This window comes from Nothobranchius furzeri, chromosome 5 (genome assembly GCF_043380555.1).
Source record: "Nothobranchius furzeri strain GRZ-AD chromosome 5, NfurGRZ-RIMD1, whole genome shotgun sequence".
Lineage (NCBI taxonomy): Eukaryota > Metazoa > Chordata > Actinopteri > Cyprinodontiformes > Nothobranchiidae > Nothobranchius > Nothobranchius furzeri.
In genome coordinates this window covers 51,821,386-51,843,940 of record NC_091745.1, presented here as the reverse complement: position 1 = coordinate 51,843,940, position 22,555 = coordinate 51,821,386, and the positions used below count along the sequence as shown (strand labels likewise).

At 40.4% G+C, this 22,555-nt stretch overlaps 1 protein-coding gene across 42 annotated transcripts in view; it reads left to right on the top strand.

Moving 5' to 3' along the window:
- Window positions 1-22,555, top strand: part of rims2a (regulating synaptic membrane exocytosis 2a) — a 235,951-nt gene that overhangs the window by 10,568 nt on the left and 202,828 nt on the right. For 29 of the 42 annotated variants that reach the window (XM_070550878.1, XM_070550871.1, XM_070550876.1 and 26 more), the window contains exon 3: window positions 21,644-21,676. The exons of the other annotated variants lie outside the window; for them this stretch is intronic. In XM_070550878.1, coding sequence (XP_070406979.1) covers window positions 21,644-21,676 — 33 coding nt within the window. The remainder of the gene's footprint in view (window positions 1-21,643; window positions 21,677-22,555) is intronic. 42 annotated transcript variants of the gene reach the window in all.

Sequence of the window (22,555 nt, the reverse complement as noted above, 5' to 3'; positions counted from 1 at the left end):
TCTCTGGGTGGAAGCAGAGCGGCTGGTTTTATGGCCCGCTGTTTATCTATTACCAAAGTTATCAAGAATTCTCAGAATGCACCCTCTGTGATGCAGAGCCGCTGAGTCTGCAAAACAAGGTTAGTTTATGTGTAATGCTTCTTAGTTTAGCCTTACTTCTTGTCTAGTGTTAGTGATCTAATCCGGTAAACATACTTAGCATCATTGAACAGATTCATGAAACATTTCATCATTTATAATTATACATGGCAATATTTAGTGATTATTAATTGTAAGATCTTCTTTTCTTCAAGGATTATTCTGAATTATAAAATGATTACTCATATTATGAAATCTTCTTTTCTTCTGGGAATAAAAGTTTATTTTAGGAGTTCTCTTGTGAGGAACCTTGGAGAAAGCAATGCTACTGTTCATCTTTATTATCTGATGAAGCTTCAGTTCAGCTGATGAAGTCATCTGATTAAAGAGCCTGCGTGCAGACATTCCATCTCCTGTCAGGGTAAAATACAGCAGAGCGTGTGTAGCCAGGGTTACTTGCTCTGGCCGTGCAAATGAACTGTGGGATCTCAAAATCAGTCCATTTGGTGACGTTACAACGCTTTCTTGACAATCCCGGTCATTGTGTGTAAAAGACATGCAGAAATAAAAACGAACAACGTGTGTTATTAGGGAAATAGCGGGCAAGCGGTGTTGACGCATGATTACGCGTGCGCCGTGAGCGGTTCTGGTACTATTTGGGTCACAGCCGCTCGCTGCGCTGCTTCAACCCTCACGAGGCACGAGCAACATATCAAACGCTCCAGAAGTCCGTGCGAGCTCACGATTGCTGATCGGTAGCTGGTCACGTGTTGTTAATCGCCTCTCGTAACCCCCTGTACACACTAGACGACGCTCAGCGCAAAACTCGCCCCGATCTTGTGGATTCTCGCACGAGTGGAAAATCGGCTCAAAAAAGTGAAAAAGTGGCGCAGTGTACGCCCGGCTCTAGAGTAATCCACCTCCCCACTGAATATTCATTCCTTTTGAGAAACAGTTGACTCCTTTAGGTCATTTGAGGAAACAAAATTTCAGGGGATGCGAACAAATATTTCATCCAAATATTTGAAAAGTAATTCCAGTAGTGCACATAAAGTTAGAGGGCAGGACGGCTATAGACCGATTCGGTGAAATAACTGGAAGTGGAGCCACCACCATCTGTGGTGACAGTTCCCAGTCTGATAGCTGTAGGTGCTGTGCACGAAACGGGCTTTTGAAAACAAGCAGCAAGAAGTTGAAGTTGCTTCTTTGATGAACATGTCTAGGTAGGCGGGGGAGTCATCAGCTGTTCTAAATACAGCAGAAAACTCTAGATTTGGGAGAAAATCTTATTTGAGATACCGTGGACCGTACAGGACCTGCCCGACAGGAGCGCTGCAGTGTGGCTGCAGCAGCACCCTCAGCCTGCCAAGCAGTCACACAACAACCTGGCCAACCTGGCAGTGTAAAATTTGCCCGATCTCTCCAGAGCTCAAGTATTTCTGATCCTCAGTCAGAGACCTGCAGCTGCCATTTTCCTGGTCATCTGACACCAGCCGTTCAATAAAATATTCTAGAATATCTAAACTAAAACACAACCTTGTGGTGTGGTTTTATGTCACATAGCCTGCCCGTGACTAAATGTCTCTGTTAGCTTGCTATCTTCTGCACATGTAAGCTATTCACTATGATTAATGGTACAGTTTGTTATCTCCCTAATATTCTTTCCTGTTTATCACTCAAACAAATGACTAATTAATAAATTCATATGTATTAATTTATTATACCTTCGTCAGTTACTGGAGCCCACTGTCTAACATAATCAATCTAAGTATTCGTGATGATGTCACTAGAGGATCAGTTTATAATGACGAATTATGAATGAGTCATTCACGCGTGCCACAGCAGCAATGGCGGCGCCGCAAAATGGCGACCTCCACAAATCGCTCACCAAATCGGTCTGTAGGAGCTGTTTAGGACATGATGAAACTGATGTTTGCATCTGGAATGTACTGATGTGTAATACTGCTACCACAGCAGGAAAAGTTTCAGGTTTCGTATGATTCAGTACATAAACTTCACATGTAAATGTTAATGTTTTCTATGTGCAAGATATGTAAGACACTCTGAGTTTTATAGGACACACGTGGATTTTAAAATAAAAAAAACACAATGTTTTGGGAAAACATGATTATAGACATGGTTCAACTACCAATAGTCTTGTTGATATGGAAAAACGGACGCAGCATCAGAGGGATAAGAACGGATCGCTGAGCTCTTGTGTAATAATAATATAGGTTTTGAGCAGCAGGAGCTCCTGGATGTGTTGCTACACACATCTTTTAAATATTATTATATAGATGCCTAATGCTCTACTTTAAATTAACTGCTGGGTCCTGGGCCATCAAAGGGAGTTCAATACAATTCTAGTTTGGATGGTAACAAATCATTTAACCCTCTCACTGTCCTTATGGGTGTGACCCCACGAGGAAAGTTGAGCATAGAGCAGGGTTGATGGTTTATCCCTTGGTCCATGTGGCAGGGGTGAGGAGTGAGCACCACCTGACCCCTGCCACATGGACCCAAGGGATAAACCATAAACCATAAATTTCCTTGCGGGGTCACACCCATAAGGACAGTGAGAGGGTTAAATTATTCAGGGACAAAACGTTTCAGTGAAGGTAGAATACAAACACATAAATTAAATGCATGCATATGTTTAGGATGTTGTACTCCTTATGCTGGACTTCCTAATGCTGATTATCATTGCAGAAACAAGCTCGTCTTCTGAATGGCTGCATCATGTGTTGCTGGTTTTCTACTGTTTATTATAAAAGCATGTTGACAAAAAGCTGTAAATGTCAGTGGGGTTTAGTTGCATTCTTTTGGCCTTCATAAAGGATAGGAGTTAATGCATTTCAGTTCAGTGTAGGGTGAGGAAACGAGAAGGAACGATGAAGAGGTGAGAGGAGCAGAGAGGACAGGAAAGGAGGAGGACCTCAGAGAGAAAATGAGACGTCGGTGATTCTATCAGGTCTTATCCCTTGCATCAACAGAGCAGCAGAACCAGGTTCTATTGTCTCCTAGGTCTTTGTTTTAAATGCCATCTGCAGTCATCAGCATCGGTTTTATTGTCTTCCTGGATCGTATCCCTGAGGCAAAGTAGGAAGGTGTTTTCCCACCTCTGGCTGTGCAGTTTGAATTGCCCTTGGAAAATATGACTGTTGGAAAAGTTGTGAAATGTGTTATTGTTACCTGTAGAGTACAATGTTGCACTGGATCCAACATGGTTATGTAAGAGAGTTCTCTTTAATCATTGAGAGATGTAAGGAAATGGTGACAGATCCAAGGACCGAGAAGAGACGTGTCCACCACAGCCTTCATCTTCATACAGCCGTAGGAAGTTAGAAAAGACACTCAGTGTTTTATCATGGAGGGCAGTGGTCTGGAGCCACACGTGGCTCCTCAGTCCTTCTGATTTTAACTTGGACCAAAAGTGACCCTGCATGATTTTCTCTAAGGAGATTTTTACTCGTGTGAATGCCGCTGCTCTAGAAATGGATGACAGTTTTGGTCATCCACTCCAAATATAACTCAAGAATCTGTTCTTCAAATAAAGCAAAACAAATACAATTTTGAATTAAAAGCCCAGTTTGCTTTATTGCTAGTTAATAATTGAGTCCATAACATACAAACTGGTGTTTTTTCTTTTGTTTAATGCATCAAGGTAGAACTTATGCTAACTTGGAATCTAAATGAAGTCATTTATTATAAATATGGGAAGAACTAAACTTATTCTACAGTCAAAACTCAGGGTTCAGAGGGAATTTTAGTCCCCCAGGGTACAGTTTGGACTTACATACTTACAGGGTTGGTTATTAAACCATCAAAATTAATATACATATTTTTTTTCGGTTGGAAACCTACATTTCTGTTTCTAATGAACAGCACTGGTTATTTTAAGGTATAATTTCAGCATGCTTAGACCTGCTGTGTTGCAGCCTGCCTTTGCCTTCAAAGTATTTAAATCCCTATCACCTACACTTAGATTCAAAGTGTAAAACTTTATGTTTTCAAGTTTTAGAGTGCATGTTGATATACTTGAGAGCCAACCTGTTCATTCGGACAGTTATAGCATGAATGTTTTGTACCTCTACCTGTGTGGTGGTTGTGCAGCCTAATGTTTTGTTATTGTTGTTAAAATCTGCGTAGATGGAACAGGAGCAGCTGCACGAGTGGCTTAAACCTGTCATTCACTCGTTTTTCAATAGGGAGCCCTGGTCACGCCCACCTACTTCTGGACCATGGGTCTAGGGAAGAATGAAAAATTGAATGCAAGTGAATGGAGCTAAAAACTATTTTTTTCTAATCCTGTTTGACCCACATGTCAGATCAGGAGAATAGTAAAAAAAAAAAAGAAAAGAAGAAAAAGTGCTTGAACAGGAAAAGATAGGTGGTGAGAGAATGAATGTTGTCTCCCTGTGACGTGGAAGAGGCAGGCTTTTTCTGACCTGAACATTTCCCATATATTTTCTTTCTGTGGTTAAATCAGGGAATGCGGGCTGATGGGTAATTTTCATGTTCAGCATGCATGTGTACCTCAGAGTGATCATATTTCAAAAAGAACAAGACCTTTAGGTCTGGAAACACACAGGACACAAAGACACACCTGAAGTGGATAAAGGGAGAGGTTACCTCACGTTTGTGACACCATGCTGGTTCTATTCACAGAGCTCACATGCTGTTAGTGGATCTATTTATAGTGGACACACAGCGTTCTGCAGTTGTTTTATCCCACCAGGCATCTAAAAGGCTGAAGACCTTCGATCATTTATTCATCAATGACACAACAAATTGCTACAAGACAGCTTCAATCAATCAATCAATCAATCAATCAATCAATCAATCAATCAAGCAAGCAAGCAAATTGACAAATAATTTGAAATTAGAATAAAAGTGTAGTGAAATGAAGTTCGCACTATCTTTTATTCATGACCAAAAAGATGTGATGATTCTATATGAAATATTAACCTGATTGATCTTTGAATGTTTAATCGGAAGATTATAGTTACTTTTACTTGTTCAGGGATCATAAACACACTTCGTATTAATTCAGACATAGTCAGGTATATAGTTTATAAAATGAATTTAATTCTTTTTCCTAAACTAATAATTATACATGACAAGATATGAATAATGAGATGTGGTGTAACGGATATGGAGGGATTTAATGGGATGTGTGAAATGTTGTAATGGAAGCTAGATGTTTTAGCAAAACCGTTCTTTGTATCTGAGATAATTTGTGAAGTCTGGGTTGTAAAATATTTTGTTGTTTGTTTATAAAAGTCATGTGACGCAACCTGTTGAGTCTACTGTACCCTATACGAGACCCCCAGCAGATCCAGACTGTCAGAAGTCGGGGTGGACCTTGACCTCAAGGTGTCCGGAGCTCATAGACTTGCTCCGATACGACCCATCCGGTCTTGAGATATCTCCAGGTCACAACAGTAAGCTGGAATGCTTGTTTTCATCCAAGGTTGATGTTTGGCTCTTAAAAGAGCCGTTTGGGCTGCGTCAGCTTGCAGCGTGCAAAGAGGCTTTTGACTGGATGTCAAAAGAGATGGTCTCAAAAATGCTTGTTCCCGAACTGGCCGGTTCGACAGTCAGCTGGAAACCGAGTTAATTGGGAAGTAATTCTGCAGTGACAAGATTTATTTCTGTCAAGCTGCATTAATGTCTCACCAAGAACTTGGATTTATGATGGTAGAATCTGACCGCTGCACAAAGCCTTCTCCAGTACATCCCAAAGATTCTCAAAGTGGTTAAGGTGTGGACTCTGTGGTGGCCAATTCATGTGTGAAAATGACGTCTCATGCTCCCTGAACCACTCTTACACAATTTGAGCCCGATTAATCTCGGCATTGTCATCTTGAAATATGCATGTGCACAAGGACGTAGGGTGCGTCGGTGCAACAAGTGCAGCTCACCGGAGCCCACAGGACCGGACGGGCCAGAGAGAGAGAGAGAGAGAGAGAGTGTGTTGGTCAGCCAGCCGGCCAGTTGCGCAACAGCGGAGGTGAGGTCGCATCTCATCTCAGACACATGACACATTCATATTCGTGCATGGTAGGTTCTGTGTGTTCGCTAATGAAATACAACTCGAGTGCATTCGGGCATGTTAGTGATCATGTTGGGGGAACTGGTTTAGGGTTGAATTTTTAGTACACGTTGCTGCAGAGGAGCGCAGGGGATGGAGTGGATACCTGCTGTGAGAAACAGCGACTGTGATAAGACTCATCTGCTTTTTAGGGACAGAGAGAAATAACAACTTGCAACAGCATTGTGCTACAGTGTCTAGCCCTGGTTCGGGGACCTTGGGTAGACCTTGGTACCTCCCTAACTGGAGGGAATAGTTCTACTTCCATCAACAGGAGGACGGTCTATGGGAGGGTGATGATCCAACATTGCCTGGGTGTCTGATGTCTTTTGTAGTCTGGAAGTTGATCAAATGCTTTGGTAGGAGTAGATATTCTGCTGGGTGGGTAACAAGTCCAGATCAAAAGACTGAAGACATGTAGCAGTCGGTAAAAAGTTAAACCCCATTAAAAGAAGCTGTCAGAGAATAACAGTACACATACATGAGGCCTCTGCCTCTGCCGGCATGAGCTGCTGTGGGTGGGTCCTCAGCGTTATGATCCCCTGGGCCTCTGGAACAGCTGCTGGTCCCCCCCCCCCAGAGCTTTATCAAATGGAGCCGCAATCCTGGAGGACTGCCATCCAGTTTCTTTTAGTTGTTTCTCTTTTCCAACACACTTGGCTTTAACCAGAGTGAGATTATTCTTCTACAGAGCTATTTGAGTTGCTGAACAAGTGATTAATTCATTGAATCAGGTATACGAAATACTGTTAAAGGGGACATATTATGCAAAATTCACCATTCGTATCCCTTTGTGCTACCACATTGATCTCTACTGTCTCTGTAAACTCTCCAAACATGAAAAAAAAATTCCATCCATCAGTTTTATTTCAGCACATGGTTTTGGTAATTATCTTCCTAAAACAAGCCATTTCAAAAGGTGTGATGTCACAAATTGGAAATTGGAATAAAACACCACGGATCTGCAAGAGAGTGACGCTGCTGGTGGAGCAGCAGCTCTACTTTAAGCCCCTCCCTGATAGTACAGCTTCTCAGCCTTTAGCAACCTGAGCGAGGGAGGAGTGGATGTGGCCAGTTCCAGCTTGTTTTAATAAAATAACTGAAACATCTCATTCTTGGAAGTTCTGAAGTTGTCAAGAAAAAAACCTTCTGATATTTCTTTTTGTGAGAGGGACTTTGTGAGCTTCATAAACATGTTTTGTATAAATCGTTAAAAAACATATTATTTAAGATAGAAAGGCATGACATGGCCCCTCACAGCTACCCAAACAGTAAGACTAGGTACTGTTGTTACAAGTGTTCATTGATCATAAGCAAATGGAGACAGAAAGCGGTGACATGCTGTACACTATTTGGCAAGAGACAAGTCAGTTTAGTCTTTTTGTTGACCTAATTAATGAATAATAAACATTTATTGATGGTTTATGAAGTTACAGATTATTAATAACATATTTATAAACTATTTATTAGCAATTTAGAGACTCATTGTAAAGTGGGACCAAGAAATTCCTTTCTTTGTTAAGAGTTGGTGATCAGACAGTCACAAAATAAAGGAAAGCTGCTAGTAAATGAAGAATATAAATGCATAGATATTATTATCAGCAGTTTATTGTTTATGAGAGCATTAGTGTGCACAACCACAACTCTTACAAAAACAAAATTTTAATAACTCTTATTAGCCAATTATTAGTTTGTTTCTACAGATTTCTGAACCTGTAATCAGATCTAACCAAAGAAACAAAAAACTAGATACATCTAAAATTTTGAGTAAGGCTTTATTTTACGCTTATTTAAAAAAAAATCTCAAGTAGGTTTAATAGGATTGCAGTTAGAACAAATTTAAACATTAATTCCATGCTTTCGTTCTTTTTAAACACAGAAACAGTTTTGTTACGTGTTATGTTGCTACAGTTTCGCCGATGGCTGCCGGCTTCTTCAGAGCTGACGCTGATGGTGGCGCGTCACTTCCTTCTCCGTTTATCTGTGGGCAGCAGAGGACATTGTCGCCCTCTACTGTCCGCTCTCCCCTCTCTGATGATGCAGTGCCATGCGTGGTCCAGCGTGTAAACTCCATCGTCTCTGTTCATGGTCCCACATCCACGTCTCCTTATCTCTATAGCTTCCTTTATCCATCTTTTGTATTTTTGTTGTTCAGTGTTTATGATCCTTGTGTTGTCCCAGTCCATTATATGGTTTTCTCTTGTGCAGTGATCTGTTACGGCTGACTTCTTTATTGTGCTTTCTGCTTCTTCTTTTGCTGCTCTTGTGTGTTTTCGATTTGCCTCTTTCTCACACTCCTTTCTATGTTCTATTGTTCGTGTATTGAGTTGGCGTCCGGTTTCTCCTATGTATGTTTTATTGCAGAGTTTGCATGGGATTTCTTAAATGACTCCACATTTTTGTCCAGCTGATATTTTGTCTTTTGGGTGTACTAGTCTGTTTCTAACTGTTGTGTATGGTTTTGTTGGTGTGTTTATGTTGTGTTTTTTCATTGTTGTTCTTATTTTTTCCGTTATGCCTCTGATGTATGGTAGGGTTATCACTGGTTTTGGTTCTTGTCTTTCTGGGTTTCTGGTTCTTTGCTTTGGTTGTTCTTTTCTTTCTGTTGTTGTTTGTTAACAAAACTGTTTCTGTGTTTAAAAAGAACGAAAGCATGGAATTAGAACCACGACACAGCAAGAACACACCTAAGAAATGTAAACATTTAATCATTAGGCAAAGAGAGTAAAAGTAAAGTGACTAATTGCCTCACTCCAGATTCTTTCCTCACTGAGTGAGCTGATGTGTTTACTAGTGATGGTTTACACAGGGTGCTCTAATCTCTCCTTCCCTGGCGAGTGTTTGTCTAGTTTTCATCATTCAAGACTCTGCTGGTCCCGGCAGGTGCAAGCCGGTGACTCAAACACGCTTGCGCAGCGCCCGGGTCGGCCCTTCAAATATGCTTTTGTTTGGCTCAAATCTCAATACAGGCAGTGCTTTTTCCAAGCAAATGTGGCTGTTTGCCCACAGCGTGCGCGCACACACACACACACACACACACACACACACACACACACACACACACACACACACACACACACACACACACACACACACACACACACACACACACACACACACAGACATTGCTGATGATGATGATGATGTTGTTTATGAACATAATGAAGATGATAATGATGGTGGTAATGGTGATGGTGGTGATGATGATGATAATGATGATGATGGTCCTGTTGTTGCTGATGATGATGGTGATAATGGTGATGGTGATGATGATGGTGGTGATGGTGAGGGTGCTGCTGCTGCTGCTGATGATGAATGATGATGATGATGGTGATGGTGCTGATGGTGATGATGGTGATAATGGTGATGGTGATGATGATGATGGTGAGGGTGAGGGTGCTGCTGCTGCTGCTGCTGATGATGAATGATGATGATGATGGTGATGATGGTGATAATGATGGTGATGATGATGGTGGTTATGGTGAGAGTGCTGATGATGGTGAGGGTTCTGCTGCTGCTGCTGATCAATGATGATGATGATGATGGTGATGATGATGATGATGATGATGATGATGATGCTCCTGCTGCTGATGATAATCATGATGTTAGTGATGATGGTGAGGGTGATGATGATAATGGTGATGATGGTGATGGCGGTGATAATGATGATGATGGTGATGGCGATAATAATGATGATGATGATGATGATGTTGATGCTGCTGCTGCTGATGACGATTGTGATAATCATGATGATTGTGATGCTCCTGCTGATGATGATGCTGATGATGCTCCTGCTGCTGCTGATGGTAATAATGATGAAGATGGAGATGATTGATAGTGATGATGATGGTGATTATGATGATGATGGTTAAAATGATGATGATGTTGATGACGATGATGGTGATGATGAGGAACGTGATGGTGATGATGCTCCTGCTGCTGCTGATGGTAATAATGATGAAGATGGTGATGATTGATAGTGATGATGATGATGATTAGGATGATGATGGTGATTATGATGATGATGGTTAAAATGATGATGATGTTGATGATGATGATGGTGATGATGATGAAAGTGATGGTGATGATGCTCCTGCTGCTGCTGATGGTAATAATGATGAAGATGGAGATGATTGATAGTGACGATGATGATGATTATGATGATGATGATGGTGATAATCATGATGATGTTGATGATGATGATGGTGATGATGATGAAAGTGATGAAGATGGTGATGATGATGAAAGTGATTGTGATGATGATCCTGCTGCTGCTGATGGTAATAATGATGAAGATGGAGATGATTGATAGTGATGATGATGATGATTATGATGATGATGGTGATTATGATGATGATGGTTAAAATGATGATGATGTTGATGATGATGATGGTGATGATGATGAAAGTGATGGTGATGAAGATCCTGCTGCTGCTGATGGTAATAACGATGAAGATGGAGATGATTGATAGTGATGATGATGATGATGATGATGATTATGATGATGATGGTGATTATGATGATGATGGTTAAAATGATGATGATGTTGATGATGATGATGATGATGGTGATGCTCCTGCTGATGATGATGCTTCTGCTGCTGCTGATGGTATTAATGATGAAGATGGAGATGATTGATAGTGACGATGATGATGATTATGATGATAATGGTGATTATGATGATGATGATAGTGAAGATGATAATGCTTCTGCTGCTGCTGTTGATAATGATGGTGATGATGATAATGATGGTGATGATGATGATGATGATGATGGTCCTGCTGCTGCTGCTGCTGATTGTGATGATGATAATGATGGTGATGATGATGATGATGGTCCTGCTGCTGCTGCTGCTGATTGTGATGATGATAATGGTGGTGATGATGATGGTGATAATGATCTAGATCTAGTAGTAGATGATCTAGATCTAGTACATCGGACCTTTTGGAAATTCCAAAGGTAAATCTGGTCACCAAAGGAGAGCGGGCTTTTTCATTTCTTGGATCTAAATAATGGAATGGTCTGGAAAATTAGATCTGTTGTTGCAATACCACCTCTAAACATCAGTGTTCGCCAGAGTGTTCACCAGTGTCCATGTTCCATATTCAACCTTTAACAGAAGTCATACTGTAGTTGCACTGTTGCTCATGTGATGATAGTGCTGATCTGTGGTCTGTACATAGCCTAGATCATAATAACAGGAAGTGACTTATTTTTTGGTCTTAAGGAGTCTACCATCAGATGACATCATGAGAAATATTTTCCCAAATTTCTAAGCATTGCATTGGTATCAGTGAGGTTTTATTGCTTTTCCACCAGGGTAAGTCGGCCCTAGCTAAGCTGACACTGACGTCCTTACCACGAACTGGGACAGGAGTAGAGCAGCCTGGGTCAACAATAGACCGGGTATCAGTTACTACTCTATTGTTAGCCATGGCTGTGCTATTATTATAGCTCTGTGTGAGACACTTAGCTGCAGTTTTAGTAGAGGGCTGCTCCAACCCAGGAACACCATCATGATGTCTCCACGTTTTGTTTTACTTTAAAATCAAGCCCAAGAATGCAAAGTTGGTGAGGGAGGAGCAGTTTTGATGTTTAGCTGTATTGACGTAAAAGGTGGTTTCTGAGCCGCATTTGGACTCAATTTTCTCGTTTTCCAAGTTGAACCAAAGCTTGGGAAGTTTTCTGACATTAGTCTGGGACATTGTCAGCTCCCAAGGAAGTGCTGATTACAGACACAATAAAATGTATCTGTGTCAGGATGAATAAAGTATCCTGACAGAAGAGGTAAATGGGTGCTGACACGCAGCCACACACACACACACACACACACACACACACACACACACACACACACACACACACACACACACACACACACACACACACACACACACACACACACACACACACACACACAGAGAGAGTTATCCAGGGCAAACGTGCATATGCACAAGAACACAAACATGGTGTGTCACTGCTTCTTACTCATAGACAGTGTTGATCTCCTGTATGATAAACTGGCTGTAAAAACATGATGGTACGTGCGTTTGTTTGGGTGATTCGGTCTCAGAAGGGTTAGATACGGGGGTTCTCAGTTGAATCTTGGCGGGTAATCTAAGGAAACAGATGGATTTTATTTATATTTTGCAGCAGATTCTGCTGCTGAGAAAAAACCCTTTGTTACCAACTCCTGTTTGACAATCTGAATATCAGCTCTTGGTTGGGAGGTTTGGTTTGTGTGCTGTTAGATTGCCTATTCTGATGAGTGTGTGCTTTGAATTCAATCTTATCTGTGCTCTCTAAGGCCCAGCTGCAGTAGCTGGCTAACCCCTCAACACCGAGATTTGTGCCTCCTTTTTGCCCTCGCTGCCCTTCGTATCGCTACATGCCAGCACCCGATGCCCGAGGAAGTTATCAGCACCCTATTCTGTGCTCATACAGTGAAGTGGGGAGAAATTGTTAAGCAGCTCTTCTCCCAGCATTTACTAGAACAATTGAATGAACAGGTGTCTGGAGGAGTAACCGTTTATCTTAAATTGAGCTGCTGTTTTTAGTGCATCTGGGCTTTTCTTTGAGATTTCCAGGTAATCTGCAGTTGGTGTTCAGTGGTGGTGGTTTAATTGTGACACTGTAATACTCAGCAAGTAGATTTCTTGAGTGTAGTCTCTCCAGCGTGTCCTGGGTCTTCATTTAGGCCTTCTCCTGGTTGTACGTGCCCGGAAAACCTCACCATGGAGGCGTCCACGAGGCCTCCTAACTAGATGCCCGAGCCACCTCAATTTGGCAGTTTGGGCAGCCTCGTTAATCTTAACGATTTTCCTTCATAAATCATTAGTTGTCACGAAAAAGTTTTAGTTAAATATATCATATAGGAGACACACATTGATATTTGAGAAGTGAAACAAAGTTTATAGGATTTACAGGAAGGGTGCAGCAATTGTTTAAACAAAATTAGGCTGGTTCATAACTTTGGGCACCACAAAAAAAAAACAATTAGCTCAATATTTAGCAGAGCTAAAGACATAACCTTTGAAGACATAACAGCCTCTAAGCACTTCCTATACCTTCAAATGAGAGTCTGGATTCTGGTTGAAGGTATTTTGGACCATTCTTCTTTAAAAACATCTCCAGTTCATTCAGGTTTGATGACTTCTGAGCATGGACAAACTTCTCTAACTCACACCACAGATTTTCAATAATATTTAGGTCTGGGGACTGAGATGGCCATTCCAGAACGTTCTACTTGTTCTTGTGCATCGATGCCTTAGATTTGTAGCAGTGTTTAGGGTCGTGCAGCTTCAGCTTTGTCACTGATTCCTGGACATTGGTCTCCAGTATCAGCTGATATTAAGGGGAATCCATGCATCTGAAGATTTCCATTCCCTGCACTGGCCACACAGCCCCACAGCACGATGGAACCACCACCATATTTTACTGTAGGTAGCAGGTATGCTGTGTTATTTTTCCTCCATGCATAACGCCCCTTGTTATGCCCAAATAACTCAATTTTAGTTTCATCAGTCCACAACATGTAATTCCAGAATGAAGCTGGCTTGTCCAAATGTGCTTTAGCATACTTCAAGCAGCTGTTTGAGCTGTGGGAGGAGAAAAGGCTTCCTCTGCATCATTCTCGTATACAGCATCTCCTTGTGTAAAGTGCACCGAATAGTTGAACAATGCACAGTGACTCCATCTGTAGCAAGATGATGTTGTAGGTCTTTGGTGGTGGTCTGTGGATTGAATCTGACTGTTCTCACCATTCTTTGCTTCTGTTTATCCAACATTTTTCTTTGTCTGCCACTTCGAGCCTTAACTTGAACTGCGCCTGTGATCTTCCATATTCCTCAATATGATCCTAATGAAAACATGTTTAAAGCAAATTTGTTTTCCAAATTAGCTATTGCAGCTTTAAATGTATTAATTTGGATCCGACCCAAATGCAGAAGTGCTGAAGCCGGGGGGGGGGGGGGGGGGGGGGGGTGTGTAAAGAAGCACAGTTAGTCCTAGTAACACCTGAGCTCCCTTGACAGATTCTGAAACTTTTACAATCAGTGTTACAGCGGGACTGAGGACTGGAGGATGATCTAACACGATAGAAAATCATGATGAGGAATGAATAAAATGACCTTATGATAAAAGAAGAAAGTAATTATGTTACTGAAAAGCCTAACTTCCATTAGTAATGCCTTTGTTTTAAATGCTGTTATTCCCATCACTGCTTATGTAACAGAACAAGACCATCACGTTTATGGATTTCTCAAAAATAATACATAATTCCTGAAAGGGGATTGCTGCTGTAAATGGATTATTTTAAATTGTGATTCTATAAAAAGTTTATACTATTTCATCACAAGATAGCAGAACGGCCTTAGTTTAGAGAAAAAAGCTTATCTGAAAGTCATTGCTGTAGGTTTAAGTCATCTCCAATCTTAAAGTATACATAGCAGCTCACACCATGGTATTCTCTAAAACTTTATACTGCCATAAGTTTTTATTACTTTATTATTTAAAGTAGCAATAACTTAATGTACCAGGTCAGGTTCAGTTGGAATCTCTTCAAGTTATAATGGTGTAACATGAAAATATTGACGGTGTAAAGGTAGGCTTGCGTGAACTGCTGTGAAAATCAGGAGGTTGGAGCTGTTGTAAGACAGTAGCAATACACTCTGGAGTGGGGCCCACTCATATTGTAATGACAAGTTGAAAAATGGGTTTTCCAAATGGACCAAGCCTCAAAGTGGATTGCTGCCATCTTAAAACAGCTCCAATTAGTGGTTTAATTTACAACAAACTGGATGCACTGGCAGTGCTGCATGTTGCTGCTGCTGCAGGTATCTATGCTTATAAACAAGCAGGTAACCGTTCAGTCACCGTTATCTTTTCACTTGTTTGGACAGCTGTGGAAAGGTCCTGTTTGACTGAAAAATAGTGTGCCACAACCTTTTGGTAGCAGAAAGCTGTAGATGAAATTTGCAGAAAACCACATACACAACAATGGTAAAAAAAAAGGGTGTTTCTCAATGTCAAGGCACCTGGCCTCGCAAGGCGATGTCTTGCAAGGCCAGGCGCCTTGCTTATGAGGACACTGTCCTTCCTTGGTCAAAGATAACGGTTAAATGGAACAGACGGCATCATGTGGCATGGGAGATAACATCATATTTTATACGTGTAAGTTTCAATATAAATGTATATATTTGTAAAATTAAATATGTAAGCGAGTTACTAACTACTAGCCACCGAAGCTGCAACTACTAAGCAACTAGCCAACCATGGATAACTTCTTTGGATCTAGAAAAACATTTTCAATTAGTTCACTTACATTTTAACTTGAAATTTGCCCCCAAAGTAGCTGCCGGCATCTGCCTTCCTTTAAAAAATGCTGTGGTGTATTCTGGGAATTTTTTTACCAAGGCCTGACAACAAGACATCTCCCGTGTATCCTTGCTCAGCTAAACAGCTAACAAATGGAGAACACATGCCTTGGTAGAACATGAATATTGGAACACGCCTTGGCTGTGCCTGATGATGTATCTCCTAGGCAACCAGGGCGGGACCAAGACATCAAGGCAAGGTTTCTTGGCATTGAGAAAGACCCATAGAAAACCACACCTTCTTTTAGAGCTTCATAGTTCAATAGACTTCACAGTAGAAACATGGTTGGGGCAATAGTGGCTCAGGAGTTAGACGTTCATCCTATAGGTTGCTGGTTTGATTCACAGCTTCATTCATGTCAGTCGTTGTGTCCTTGGGCAATGCGCTCCAGGACAGCTGTGGCTACATAATAGCTCATCACCATCAGTGTGTGCATTCCTTCAAAAAGCTATTGTAAACAATTCATCGCTCCAGTTTTTCTGCGTTTGCATTTTGGCAGATCACAATTATTCAGATGTAGCATCTGAAAGCTCTGCTATTCAGTCAGAACTTTCTGCTCTGGAATATGAGTGAGACCAGGAGAACGACTGTCAGAGAATCGGAAAGGTGAAACCAGTTCAACCTACGTGTTTGCCTCCAACCACCCACAAGTTGATCTGAACGCTGATGGCAAGCCATTGTTGAGGAGGATGTTGAACACAGTTCTTTGTTGATTAGAGAATGTGTTTTTTTGGATGAATTATGAATAAATTGCTTTAAAAAAGGGAAAACTGTAATTAGTTTAGATGATAAAGTGTAGCTACTTTGATTTTAATGCTATGTTTCTACACAAAGTCTTATAAATAAGGCCCTAGCGGAGGGAAATGGGGAAATATTAAATATGAAAGATTACCTACTTTATATCGTAGAGCAGGGCCAGTTAGGCAAATTTAAGCATTTCTGAAGTTTATTTAAAATTTTTAAATTATGTACCCTAGCTTTAACATGCTAACTGAAGCTAGTCTTACAGTGTTTACATACTCATGACAGGTTTAATGATTTTTTAAGACATAACAAGCATTACTTTAAACTGACAATAAGTGTAGAGTGGCTTCATGAACACCACTTCTGCCAGCTTTTATACGGCTTACTGCTTGATATGAATGCACACAGGAGCAGCAAATGTGTAAATAAATTTGATTGCAGGTAAGCACACACTAAGAAGTGTTTGTAGAAAATTGTATTTGTTTTCTATTCCCCTTCTCTACATCTGGGAGGGTGGTGCCCCTGTGCTCTCTGTGGATGATCCACCATCTTTGAGCATATTAGATTACAAACATTCTTACTTAGATTTGTATGAGTTTTCATTTGCAGGCAACAGTTGTCTTTTGGCACAATAATAACATATAACAAAAGGACAGAGGGGTGAAAAACCAGAAGAAGGTGTAAATGGATGCCAGGGTGCTTTTAGAGCTGAATAAAATTTATTTTTTTATTCTTGAAAGAGATGCAGAGCAATGTTTACTTCGAGTTAACCTCCACAGTCGGTTGCTTTAACAGCTTGTTTTGAGCGAAGGCCTGTTTCTGCTTATTCTGCAACATATGAGTGGTTGTAAGATACACATTAGCTGCTCCTAGACCTGCTGTGGTGCTAATGTGATGTTGCCAACCCTGTTAAATCTGGCAGAATGTGATGAATCAGGACTTGTTCAGCAAAGGAAGAGCAGTGGTGAACCATGATCACTGTTTTCTAAGGGAATGTACATCTATGCTATTTTAGATTACTTCCCAAACCTGTGTTGTCTTTTACTAACTGCTTTCTCAAATATCCCTAAAATTTCAAGTCCTAGTGATGACTTGGTGAGTCAGGTGATTAGAACAGGTGACACACTGAATTGAAATCAACATTAATGACATGAACAGCAAAAACTGTAATGAAAATGATCTTTCATGTTACTCAAACACAGGAGTCAGGACTTCAGCAAATTCTCTTTTCATGTTTGTCCCTTGTTAATAAGAGTTTTTCAGCACAGGTTCAACAAACTGCAGTGTAGTTAACCTCTCCCTTGATGTCCCAGGTATGCAGCTCCTGCTGGAGGCCCATGCAGCACATCTGTCCACTAGAGAGCAGTGTAGCATTAGTCATTGTCAGACCTCGGTTCAAAGTCACTAGAAGGTAGAAACCAAAACGACACTCCAACATCAGAGCAGAATGTGACCAATTGAAGCTCTGCATCCTGACATGAAACAACTAAACAGTAACCTGTGAGCGTGTCATTGGGCTTTCTTAGATGAGGGTTGTAGGTGGAGAGAAGGAAAGCTGAGACAGCATCTGCCCTGCAGGCCTCCTCTGCATCCAGAATACTGAATACGTCACTCGTGACATTTTACACTCGCTCGTTTTACTGCCCCGTGTCAAATAATACACAACGCGCTCACGCAGGCTCACACATACGAATACAGAACACTCTAGGATGTGTGGATATGGAAGCACACACTCCTGTGGATTCATAGATGTGTGCTTTCACAAAAAACGGTGTTCAGCAGCTATCCAGGCAGGCTAGCAGGCTCCATCAGATAAATATGAGGGTTGTAATGCGACCACAGAGACGGGGCTTATGGGATCAATAAGGAACGGCACTGCAGGTCATCGGGAGAAAACAGCAAGAGGATAAATATGGACTGGCTCATCAGAAAACAGACCAGCGAGACTGATGGGTATACAGGACTGGATCTTCTGCTGTGTGCTCGCTCTCATTCCTGACACACATCAGACTGATTTCTCACTCTGTCTTTTGCTTTCTAGAAATAGTTGTGTTCTGGTGCCTGGGTGATTCTCTGCTCCAGCTTCTTCGTGTTTTCTGGAGAAACTTTTAGATTAATGTGAAACATAACTTTTAATTATGAAGAATGATTTTTTAGTGAAATGTCTACTTTCTCTTTGATCTAAAACATTTCAGCTGTTCTTTTTAGGTAATTATTTGTTTTCTTTTTATGAGGATTTTTATTTTCTTGAACATTTCCATTTCGGCACATGGCATCATTGCTTAATGATTATATTTTTATGGCTCTGACAAAGGCAGCATGTTTTTTTGTTTATTCATTTGTTCAGTTCAGGTTTTTTTTTAGGAATTACATCAAATTTAATATTGTTGCTGTTTCAGAAGCTGACATGCAGTCTAACCAACATTTTCCTTGCGTTACAACTATAAAAGCCATTAATTTGATCAGAAGCAGCAATCTGTTGTTTGAGGGTTTTGCTCTGGGTTTCTGTGCTGCAACCTTTCTGTTTTAGCTCAAACTGGCATTTGCTGCTAAACCAAAAGAGTGTGTGAAGGATCAGCCACGGTGTCAGATGGTGTATGCATATGAGACACACAAGATGGTATTGTGGTGACTGCTGCATGTGCCTGCTTGTTTTACTGTCTGCTGCTTACTTTATACTGAGTGCCATGATATCCATTCAGCACGCCAAGATGATTAAGCAGCAGGACTACTGTTTGCAAGTGCATAACTCTACAGTATTTTGCCAGATTTGAATCAACCTCAACTATCCTACTTCAGACTTTTGATAATATATATATATATATATATATATATATATATATATATATATATATATATATATATATATATATATTTTACTTTTTCAAGATTCAGTTTAAACATAGTTCTTTATTCTAGCAATTTGAAGTATATTCCTGTGTAATAGTTAATAATTATGTTACCAACTACATATTGCTTCCTAAATGGCCTCAGTTTGGAGAGGCAGAGTTTATGTTCTAAGTAGGGATGGGAATTGAACACATTAATTACAATGAATTAGAAAAAAAAACATGTAAAAAAAAATTAACGCTTGAGCCCAAGTGCCCCACAATTAGGGACCGAAAAAGTTTAGCGACACAATTTATGCGCTGTGAATTAAATGTCATCAAGCTGCACCTCTAACAATCTGCCTGGGCTACAAGATAATATAAATCTTTTTATGTGCTCCAAGCACAACTAAATCTAGAATAAAATTAATTATGACAAATCGCTCTCCATAATGAAAAGAAAACAAAATAAACTTTTTTACTGTTATGTTTTCTAGCTTGTAGAAAGCAAGCAGGCAGTAACTTTATCCATTTGAACAATTTTACAGCAGGACAGACAAGCAATGATGCAGCATTCATTGTGTAATCCTCAGCAGAACTTCCACTGAACTCTACACTACACCTCTATGAATATTAGCAGTGCTCTGCTGCCACCTAGTGTTCAGTTCAGGACACAACATTTACAATGTTCCATGTCCAATTACACTTCATCAATAAAACATGTACTAATATTTAATCATCCTAATAAATACCACAGTGGTTACTTCAGAATAAGACCAGAGAAATCAAACCGAAATATACCCATTAAAGTGTAAAATCCAAATTTCTGGTACATTGGTTGGATTTTATTAAGGTATTAATGCTACGTTACTTCCGTTCTGTTTCTGCTCATCTTGAAGCCGGAGATTATGATCAGCTGTTCCGTTTTCGTTCAGTAAGTTTTAGTAAGTCCTTTGTGGCGCACAACTTGCGGGACATGTTTGTTTTTGACTTGATCGCATGGAATTTGGGTATTTTTACACCTAGTAAAGTAAATAAGGTTCTGTGCTGCAACATCTACCTCCTGATCCAGCTCTGCAGTTGGTGACATGGATGCAACGTTGTGTGAAACCAACTTGAGCCCTCCCACCCCCCTCCCTGTGGACATACCGGTAATGTTGATGCCTGCTGAGCAAAAAAAAAAAAAAAAAGGTTTCTAATAAATCTCCAGTCCTGGCCATTATTAGAGACCGACCTTTATTTACCCCCACTGACAGCGAGACCGGCAGATGTAGGAGACCTGGCCGGTATTGGAATACAGGCCATTATTAGAGGATTTACGGTAAACATGGAAAATCTCGGATTACAAAAATCCAAACAGCTCTACATAACAAAGTAAAATGTGCAGCCATTGACTCACACTCCTTGGCATGCGACAGAGAAGGCTGTGTTGATTTAGCATCCTAGAGAGTAGAGCATGTCTCTACTAGTAGAAGCTCACCATTAGCATTAGCAACTTTACAATGAAGCAGAACATGTCGAAGCAAATTTAAGCAGCAGAAGAATTGTGTTGCTGTTAGCCAATCAGTGGTTAGATGTTTGCATATCACGAAAGTTAAGAATCCAAAACCTCTGACTACATTATGCACTATGGCAGAAAATGTGTAGAGTAGGTAAGACGGAACCCCCGGGAGCCAGCATTGCAGGTACCTGTCTTCTGGAGGTGTGGCTTGAGGGAGTGAGATTTGAGGGTCCGAAAGGCAGTGGGTCAGACGTTGGAATTTTCAAAAAGTATCCTTGTTTTAGCCCCCCCCCATTCCACATTTAACCTTGGCTGTGGTCTGACTAGCCGTGCGCTCGTTGTTCCTCCCTGAACAGAGGCTCTTCACACCACAGTTGATGAGATAGTAATATTACTATTTATATCTTTTACAATGAAAAACACTCCAGAATGGCTGGAGTTTCTCTTTGATGCCATTCATGATCAAGATATCTTTGAGCATGTACATGACACAAGAATTTCCCTTGGGATAAATAAAGTTGTTCTTATCTTATCTTACAATAGGATAAAATGTGGTTACAGCATCAGTTTGAAAGGAATCAAATGTATGTATGACAAATGGATAAATCAAAGGTCCTCAATTAGCAAGTGATAAAACCAACTTACCCTGGATCTCCTCTGGTTCTGCTATTAGCATTTATTGCTGTGGTGGTGATGGAGTCACATGCATGTACAGTATTTGCTTTTTGGGCTTCAGCTGACTGATTTAACAGTGATGCAAATGAAGGTAAAGGTTGGTGACTAGTTTTTGTTCTAGAAAAAGTAATTTCTGTGTTTGCTAGTTCAACCAGTATGAGATCATTTTATTCACAATTTTATTCATCCATCTTTAACATTACAGTTCCCTTTTATCCTCACTACCATGTTAGATGTTTCTATGTTGTTTTAATTTACCTTTTATTCATATTCTTTATATTGTTTTCCTCAGCTTTTTGTGTTCTTTATGCACTGAGCTGTGCACACTTTTATTTTTTTATGTTGTAGGACCAAAGAAGAACCAAAGCCTCAGCAAGCACAGTAAGTAAACTACATTACCCAGCGTGCTCTAGGCTTTGACACTTCTTCCCAGCACTTGGCGCTATGTGCTTCCTGTGGCTTTCTCCTCTGTTTCTGGAGGGTAAAAGAAAGAAATGTCATTAATGTCATGGAAAACAAAGTGACATTGTTACACACTAAAACAGCTGGGCTTGGAACTCATATATATGTGTGTATATATATATATATATATATATATATATATATATATATATATATATATATATATATATATATATATATATATATATATATACATTTATATGAATAACACTTGGGACAATAATGGAATCATTACAAGACCCCACCTTGTAGTTTGTTATAACAAAAAACATGAACAGTGCTAATAGTCATTGCAAAAAACAAAAACTGCAAAAAGTCATATAAAAAAATTAAATGTGCAAATTGCCATGATGAGGTGTGGTTCGGACCCAAACGCAGGGATTTATTTTAAAAGCAACAAGTCAGGGCTTGAGCAGGAATGGGTTGGAGAACTCGCCAGAGAAAAAAAGACAGACGCTCCATCAACAGTCACAGAACAGGGTTTAAATACACCAGAATAATCAGGGAAACCAGTGGGTAGGTTAATGAGGGGTAGGTGAAATAAATTAACACTAATGAGACACAACACAGCAGGGGCTGACACAAATAGTCATTGCAACAAATGAAAACTGCAAATAGTTATGTTATAAGCTTCTCATGTTTGCTAACCAGCTAACTAACTCCCAGATATAGGGAGCCTAAGTCTCCTCCCTTTTTGGTTGGCTCACGGGTCCCCAGAAGAACGAAAAAGTGAATGCAAGTCAATGGAGCTAAAAGAACTATTTTCTAATCCGCTTTGCCTGACGCCCTGGATCACAC